At 41.6% G+C, this 8,816-nt stretch overlaps 2 protein-coding genes across 11 annotated transcripts in view; both read right to left on the bottom strand.

Moving 5' to 3' along the window:
• su(sable) (suppressor of sable) overlaps positions 1–8,816 on the bottom strand; it is a 33,275-nt gene that overhangs the window by 17,582 nt on the left and 6,877 nt on the right. For all 10 annotated transcript variants that reach the window (XM_069302169.1, XM_069302166.1, XM_045749924.2 and 7 more), the window contains exons 2-5: positions 2,224–2,491; positions 1,813–1,947; positions 865–1,048; positions 378–544 (exon numbers count right to left, since the gene is read on the bottom strand). In XM_069302169.1, the coding sequence (XP_069158270.1) occupies positions 378–544; positions 865–1,048; positions 1,813–1,947; positions 2,224–2,487 (750 nt within the window). In that variant the 5' untranslated portion in view covers positions 2,488–2,491. The remainder of the gene's footprint in view (positions 1–377; positions 545–864; positions 1,049–1,812; positions 1,948–2,223; positions 2,492–8,816) is intronic.
• LOC138350881 (uncharacterized) lies at positions 4,705–6,996 on the bottom strand. Its single transcript, XM_069302330.1, has 3 exons — positions 6,916–6,996; positions 5,813–5,941; positions 4,705–5,724 (listed from the first exon to the last, which is right to left on the bottom strand). Exons 1-3 carry the CDS (start codon positions 6,994–6,996, stop codon positions 4,705–4,707), a joined length of 1,230 nt encoding a protein of 409 aa, XP_069158431.1.

Consider the following 8,816-nt stretch of genomic DNA (forward strand, 5'->3'; position numbering starts at 1 on the left):
GCCAGTTGCAGAGCAATAATGGGTGTTCTTTAGGTTTATAATTTTTTATTGGCGGGGGGATATTGAGTGCTTGAGTCTTCTGTATAGTAATTTAGTATGAAGTGTAATGCATTTGTATAGCACATATGCCTCTAACTGGCATACATTCATTGTAGTTATTCATGCAATGGATCAGGTAAATGAGCCTAAAGGTATCAGTTTACAGAGGCCTGTTTAAGGTTTTAAACTTATTATAAAATACAAAAATCGACAAGAGCTTAAAAATTGAATAAAGTGATAACATGTAATTGGCAACAACAGTACAGTATATTCTTCTTTTATTAACATGTGACTCAAAGAATATTTTGTCATACAATACAAAGTAAATAAAGTCTTACTCTTTGACAACTGCCCTGCATGTAATACATGCATATGGCTTCATTTTTGCGAGAAGGGGATCTGGACCGAGAACGAGACCTCCTGAATCTTCTGTTAAGGCGTCTCTGTCTCCGTCCATGGCGGTCATGTGCCTCAGAATCCGAGCCAGATTCAAACGAGTCATAATCTGTACAGGAAGAGTATATAAATACATAAAAAGAGCTATGATTCTACCACTGTATACAAATAAAAAAAAGAATGTAGTGTGTGTAAGAATTATAGAGGTATTAGTTACCCAAGTGTGCTATAGTGAGGAATGTGTATAGCAGAATAGTGATCGGAAAAGTAGGGAAAATTTAGAAATTGATCAGTGGGTTAACAAGGTGGGTTATACATTTAATTTAGATGGGAGGATAAAATATCTGAGGCCTAGTTCATTTTGTAATTATGGTTATTATATGTAACCCACTCTCTTTATTGTCCTCAGTACTCTCAAAGCCAACATACCTGACATGGGTCGTCCCCTAAACATGCCATGCGGAGCACCAAAGGGTCCAGAGGGTGGAGGAAAAGTCATCATGCCAGGTGGTGGGGAACGCCCTCTCAAGATCATTTCCTGCTGCAGCATAGCATCAAAGCCCATGTTGCTGTCAAATGCAGGCGGCCCCATCATTTTACGGTGAAGGAACGGCTTTAAAAAAGCAAAAATATTACATTTATTATGAAAAATAACAAGAAAAGTGATTTTACACTAGAACAAGATACTTTTAAAACTAGATGTTCTGATCTTGTGTTAAAATTCAATATGTAGTACAGCATATAATTATGCATACTTTAGTCAATTTATAAGCTTGGTGATAGTTTTGTTGCAAATTTGAGTGTGTAAATTATCTCTCGTTCTTGCTCCTCCATTGTCATGAGTGCCAACATGAGTACAAAGACAATGAGGATGACTACAGATGAAGGAACAAGAATCAATTTAGATGCCTTTGGTTGGTCACAAGGAAGACTGCTGCAGAAGGTGTTGGAACAAGATGACAGGAGTAGAATAAAATAGGCATTACTGATTTTTGGTAGTACAGTACTCCTAAAAGTTTGAAGGTGATACTCAGTGACATTCTCTAGATATCAGAGACATCAAAAATTTTAAAAATAACAGAATGCCTTATTATTTTTTTTTTTAAACTAAAAGAAATTTTTAAAATATCTAAAGAACAAATAAAAATAGGAGACTTGACAAAGATAGAACCTGCAAGGTCAACACACAGAAAATATGTTTTGTCCAACAATTCATATGAGATTTGTAATCAAAAGCTTATTAATCAGAGAGATGTAAACTTGCGAATGCTAGGAAATAATGCACTGTGCAAGGACAGAGCACAAGACGAGTCTTGTAACACGTTCTCATTACTCAAAGAGTTAATAAAAGCATAAACTAATAATGTGATGACATACTGGCTTCACCATCGGAGGTGACTCGTCCTCGTCTTCCTCATCACTACTTATGTGCTTCTTCTTTTTCTTCTTCTTCTTCCTCTTCTCTCTTTCTTCATCTTCCTCCTTATGTTTTCTCTTCTTTTCGTCCTTACTCTGCCGGAGGCAACAATGAGCATAACAGAACTGTACTACAATTTTATTATTGTTATCAAGACTGAAAACTTTAATCTGTTATATTACCTTCCTCATAAAATAACTGGGTGAAATATCAAAATATGAACAGTACAAATTTACCCACTTTTAAACTTGTCATTAGCGTTCATCTATATTTATATATGATACTCTTATTTGTTCTTTACCCAATCCATCATTCATTCACACACTCTCCTACTGTCACGTCTTTCTCATCCCTTCTTTCCTCCCTCTTACCTCTCTCCTCTCTCTCTTCCCCTCCTCTCTGGCCTCTGTATCTGCAGCAAGAGCAGCAATTGGATTTGCTTCATGGTGTTCCTCCTCAGTGTTTGTCTTGGTCTGCTCCCTTTGCTTCTCTTGTTGCACCAGCTGGGGAGAGACAGGGGTGAGCTGGTTCTTGTAAGCATCCTCACCACCCTCATCTTCCTCCAGCTCTCCTTCCTCTAGCTCACCCTCCTCTTTCTCCTCCTCTTCTACCGACTTCAACTGACTCTCCTCCATAGTGCTGTGAATGGCAAACAAAATTTGGTATGGATAAAATAGGGAGGAAAAATGTAAAAATACATTTTATGTGCAATGCTGATGGAGTAGTCTATCATGCATGGGTCAATGTGACATACTGTCTAGAGAACATCAGGGCAAGGCAACACACCAGCAGCCTGCTGTGTATTCTTTTAGGTAACGGAAATAGATCCTTTGTTAACACAAAATGAACATGAAGTGAATTATCCTAGGTTAACATCTAATGCACAGAAATCTTCAATACTTGTGAAGGAGTATAAATAAAAATATTTTAGAAAAACACAAAATCATTTTGTTATGACAAGAGTGCATACTTATGCCCTTCAATCTTAGCAGTGTTGTTTCTTAAGCAACATCCATACAGTTCAGCATGTATAGTATCAGTATGAATATCTAATAAAAATTAATCAATTTAATCCTTGCAACATGCACAACATTCCCTCTAAATTTCATTCTGATTTGCTCCTCGATTTTCAAGTTACACATTTTCATGTAATACACAGTCATGAGCATACATATGTTTGTCATACAAGTGTCAGAGTACTGTATGATAAAGTGGCTTGACAGGGTGTTGGAAAGTGATGCAATATTCATTATAGTCTTATGTCAAATGAACTAGACTAGGGGATGGGCTAGGCGAGACTAGTTGTATAAAAGGATGAAATGTCCATTTCAGTGTTTTAATTATTACAGTACTGTGTATATATGATAAAATCAAAAGAATTAGTCATCACATAAATTGCTCCTTAGCCTAAAAGTTAGGTCTGCCTCAAAAAGTACAAAATTAAGACTGAAATAGCTTAGAAGTTGACTACAATACCAGTCCCATATTTGATTGAATGTTGTCCCATATTTGTTGGGACATGGTTATAGTGATAAGATGGAGGGAGCTGAACATAATGACACTGGAAGAAACTAGAGATAAAGAAGACATGATCCAGACATGAAAAGCCTCAGGAAAGCAATTAATAAAATAGACAGGAGGTCAAGTTCAAATAAGTTTATTGAGACAATACGATACAGCTCAAAAGGATAGAGTAGCTTAGGCTATTTCTACCCTCCCAATAGGTTGAGCATAAAGCCACTGTGTGGAAGCATTTCTTCAGTTTAAGTCCAGTACAAAACGTGGAATGAATTTAAAGGGGGGAAATATCAGAGGCTTCCTATATCCTTTGTTCTTAAAGTGTATGACAAGAAATAAAGTGGCTGGGAGTCAAGGCACTTGATAACCAAGTGGAAAGGCTAGGGCCAGGTCCTGCATACTACTAAGAACAAATAAACAAAGCACACACAACATTGCTAAGATTGGAGGATAATGTATGCACACTTAATAAAAAAAATTGTTTTCCTATTTTTCAGTTTTTCCTATATCCTATTAGGCTATCCGGTATTTCCTATACTATTTTTATTTATATTAAAATTTCACGTGTATTCAAGATGACTGTATTCCCACATCTTTGATACGTGACAGATACTATGGACTAAATCAAGTTGAGAGATAAGCTTGCTTATCTGTAGTACATGCCACCACTCGTGTACATCATGGTAGAGGCACGCCAGTACCCTCACGTACTAACATGATGAACAACGACCGATACCTTATACGAATAATATATACATAAAATGTATTAATAATTAAATACATCGGAGACTAGTGACAAACAGGACAGCGAATGAAATGAGAAATTATGCGAAGGAATGAAAGTTTGCCTTAAAAAGGGAAATTTATTGGGCATGTAGGCAGGTTCGTTCAGGAATGTGTATATATATATATATATATTAGCCTATTGCTATCAACCCTGAAACAGTAACGCTATAACAAAACACTTCAGTTGGTCTCGAAATCAACTGAAAACCACTAAGGTACGGCCGTCAGTGACGTCACCTGTCATGCTGCCCGCTGCACGGTCGTGCGCTAATGCGCAGTTGCGTCTAATATGTAAGGCGTCTGTGAACGCTGCATATAGTACCATAAGCATCGATCCCTGAACGCTGTTCGCGAAATAAGGATATGATCATATTAATCACCACCCTAACGTGCACCACCTGAACAATCACCACCCTAGCCTGCACCACCTGAACAATCACCACCCCAGCCCGCACCACCTAAACAATCACCACCCTAGCCTGCACCACCTGAACAATCACCACCCCAGCCCGCACCACCTGAACAATCACCACCCCAGCCCGCACCACCTAAACAATCACCACCCCAGCCCGCACCACCTGAACAATCACCACCCCAGCCCGCACCACCTGAACAATCACCACCCTAACTCGCACCACCTGAACAATCACCACCCCAGCCGGCACCACCTGAACAATCACCACCCCAGCCCGCACCACCTGAACAATCACCACCCCAGCCCGCACCACCTGAACAATCACCACCCTAACCTGCACCACCTGAACAATCACCACCCCAGCCCGCACCACCTGAACAATCACCACCCCAGCCCGCACCACCTGAACAATCACCACCCCAGTCCGCACCACCTGAACAATCACCACCCCAGCCCGCACCACCTGAACAATCACCACCCCAGCCCGCACCACCTGAACAATCACCACCCTAACTCGCACCACCTGAACAATCACCACCCCAGCCGGCACCACCTGAACAATCACCACCCCAGCCCGCACCACCTGAACAATCACCACCCCAGCCCGCACCACCTGAACAATCACCACCCCAGCCGGCACCACCTGAACAATCACCACCCCAGCCCGCACCACCTGAACAATCACCACCCCAGCCCGCACCACCTGAACAATCACCACCCCAGCCCGCACCACCTGAACAATCACCACCCTAACTCGCACCACCTGAACAATCACCACCCCAGCCGGCACCACCTGAACAATCACCACCCCAGCCCGCACCACCTGAACAATCACCACCCCAGCCCGCACCACCTGAACAATCACCACCCCAGCCCGCACCACCTGAACAATCACCACCCCAGCCCGCACCACCTGAACAATCACCACCCCAGCCCGCACCACCTGAACAATCACCACCCCAGCCCGCACCACCTGAACAATCACCACCCCAGCCTGTACCACCTGAACAATCACCACCCCAGCCCGCACCACCTGAACAATCACCACCCCAGCCCGCACCACCTGAACAATCACCACCCCAGCCCGCACCACCTGAACAATCCCCACCCCAGCCTGTACCACCTGAACAATCACCACCCCAGCCCGCACCACCTGAACAATCACCACCCCCAGCCTGTACCACCTGAACAATCACCACCCCAGCCCGCACCACCTGAACAATCCCCACCCCAGCCTGTACCACCTGAACAATCACCACCCCAGCCCGCACCACCTGAACAATCACCACCCCAGCCTGTACCACCTGAACAATCACCACCCCAGCCCGCACCACCTGAACAATCACCACCCCAGCCCGCACCACAGAGCCCTGCAGGTGGGAAGACATGTAACACTTTTAATAACACTCAAGGAATCTTACGTCTATAACGTTATCCGGTAATTGATTCGACAACCCTGTTACCGAACTAGTATTTATCCATGTCTTTCCTAAATTTAAACTTATCCAATTTATATCCATTGTTTCGTGTTCTATCGTGTTGGTACATTTAATACCTTATTTACATCCCTTTTGTTATGTCCATTCATACACGTGAACACTTCAATCGTGGAAACTGAATGGTAGTACCTATGCTCCGCATGATATACATATTAATCTGAATTTACATGAAGGCCCCTTACACTCTTGTGGCCTCGACGAAGACACAAAGCCGCCAGCTTATCAAAGGTCCCCCAATTTATCCAACTTGATAAAATTATCAGAACATACTGGGGGACCAACCAGCTTCCTGTCCACGTCTAAGTCACCAGTAAGATGGTGGCCCTCTGGTAAATTCAAGTAAATAAGTACTGTGAGATCTCTCATCGATTATTTTGCACTTGTCATTTCTTGTTTTAGTACAGGGGCCAGATTCACGAAAGCACTTACGCAAACACTTACGAACGTGTACATCTTTCCTCAATCTTTGACGGCTTTGGTTACATTTATTAAACAGTTTACAAGCATGAAAACTTCCCAATCAACTGTTGTTATTGTTATAAACAGCCTCCTGATGCTTCGGAGCTCATTAACTGTTTAATAATTGGAAACAAAGCCGCCAAAGATTGAAAAAAGATGTACAGGTTCGTAAGTGCTTTCGTGAATCTGGTCCCAGGTAGATTAAACAAGGTGAAGGTACAAAAATGAACCATATGAATAATTTTGGGATGCCTATGATTGCGATAATGAGGGTGGAATTGAACTCGCATAGTACTGGGGATAGAGTATCGGAGGTAAAATGTAGCTTCGGCTATTAGACTAATGAGAGATAGGGGAAGCGAATGAATTTAATTCATTTCATTTACCTGGGTTCTAAGAGACTCGAACCGCGGACCCCCACGCTTGTGAAGCCGAAGATCTATTGACCGAGCTATTGAATGGTCCATTCTACTTAATTAACCCATTCAGTTCAAAGGGAGGGAAGAAATGAACAATGTAGTTTAAAGTATAAATAGAGGATACATAAGATAACTTTATTTTGTTACAAAGCATGATGTTCAGCTAGGTAATGATGACAGAATTACAAGATACAGTATCAGCTGGATGGCACTGAAATTACGGAGTCTGATTGTGAATTTAATAAAAAATAGATCAATGTATATACGTTGGAAATGAGAAATTCTTCAGAGGTGAAGAATTAGGTATAATATGACAGTAGGATACAATTGGATGAATCGACATAATATGGAGGGAGGGAGAGGACGGGACATTACGACTATATAGCACTTGTAAGGGATCAGGATTAGAATTTGGGATGGGACGGGGGAAGAAGGAATGGTGCCCAACCACTGGGACGGTCGGGGATTGAACGCCGACCTGCATGAGGCGAGACCGTCGCTCTACCGTCCAGCCCTAGTGATTGTGGATATTAATAGCGTATTAAATATATCAACACGAAACGTATATAAAGATAAAAACTCGGTCAATTGTGCTTCGGCCACACACGCGTGGGGTCCACGGGTCGAGTCTCCAAGAGCCCGGAAGTAAATTAGATAAGTTTAGATTTGGGAAAGATACCGCTTTGGAATCGGGGTTGATGATTTATGGAACAGATTACCGGGTAACATAATTAACGTGGGTGGCTTAATCTTTATCAATAAATCGTCTTAGTCTACTGCAGTCTTGAAAATGTGTTGAATCGCGAAAGTGCTCGGAGTATTTTTTGTTTCACTTGGCTATGTAGATACTTATGCATGATTGTATTCGAAAAACACCTAAATTAAACAATCTCCTTGTTTTATTATGATGTTCAGGTAACTAAAGCCGGAAAAGCATGACATGGAGTTTTGAACACACTAACCTTGGCACCGTAGACATTGTTACTGAACACTGCTGAACTGACAATGTGTCTTCAACGCAATCTGAACTTTATGCTGCATTAGCAAGCTTAAAGAAAGTGGTTAAGAGTAGTAAAGATGTCTGATTATTTTATTGATAGAGAGACGTTAAAGTCATTAGAGTATAGAAGACCAGTATATTGGTCTTCTACTCCCACATATTGCATATGGGGGACGAGTGTAGCGTACATAAGCATGAACTCGTCCTTCATATATAGCAGGGGAACGTCTACATGAAAGGATTTTGTGTACATGTAATTAATATTAAAATAAATATTACTGGCTATACGGTGATGTCTGTGAAAAATGGAATACAAATTACGTACTAAGCAACACAAACACGCTAGGTTTAACCCATTTCCTGAAATTATAGTATGTGTTATAACTATGTGGACAGTCGTGTAAATAAAATTATAGCGTATGGACAAATAGAATTTTGTACTAATAATTCTATAGTCCGGAACAGGCTAAAAACCAAACTTAAATATTCTTATAAATAGCACATATATGTACTATATTAGACCTCTGATAGCGTGATTAACCTTAGGATGCAGACGATGAGTCAAAATAACACGGCTTAAGTAAAATAACACACACATATGAAGACTAAACCACACACCAGAAAATGAGACGATTTCGGTCCGTTCTGGACCATTATCAAGTCAATTGTGATGATATGAGGTTGTTGTTTATTGTGTTGAGACGAGGGAGGCACGGGCATTAAGGCAAGAGAGAGGTGAGGAGGAGGAAATCTTAGAAGGTAAAAGCAAGGCGAAGAGTACGGATGGGGTCTCGCAGCGCACCGCTCCTGTGCCAGGTAGGTTACGGGCTCACCATAGCCCGTGCTACTTGGAACTGGTTCTGAGTAG

The sequence above is a fragment of the Procambarus clarkii genome, chromosome 47 (assembly GCF_040958095.1).
Source record: "Procambarus clarkii isolate CNS0578487 chromosome 47, FALCON_Pclarkii_2.0, whole genome shotgun sequence".
Classification (NCBI taxonomy): domain Eukaryota; kingdom Metazoa; phylum Arthropoda; class Malacostraca; order Decapoda; family Cambaridae; genus Procambarus; species Procambarus clarkii.

Coding starts and splice junctions, on each gene's coding strand:
- LOC138350881 (XM_069302330.1), bottom strand. CDS start 6,996: ATGGACCATTCAATAGCTCGGTCAATAGATCTTCGGCTTCACAAGCGT. Junction 5,942..6,915: donor TCGAGTCTCTTAGAACCCAG/GTAAATGAAATG, acceptor TCCCACCTGCAG/GGCTCTGTGGTGCGGGCTGG. Junction 5,725..5,812: donor GGGTGGTGATTGTTCAGGTG/GTACAGGCTGGG, acceptor GTGATTGTTCAG/GTGGTGCGGGCTGGGGTGGT.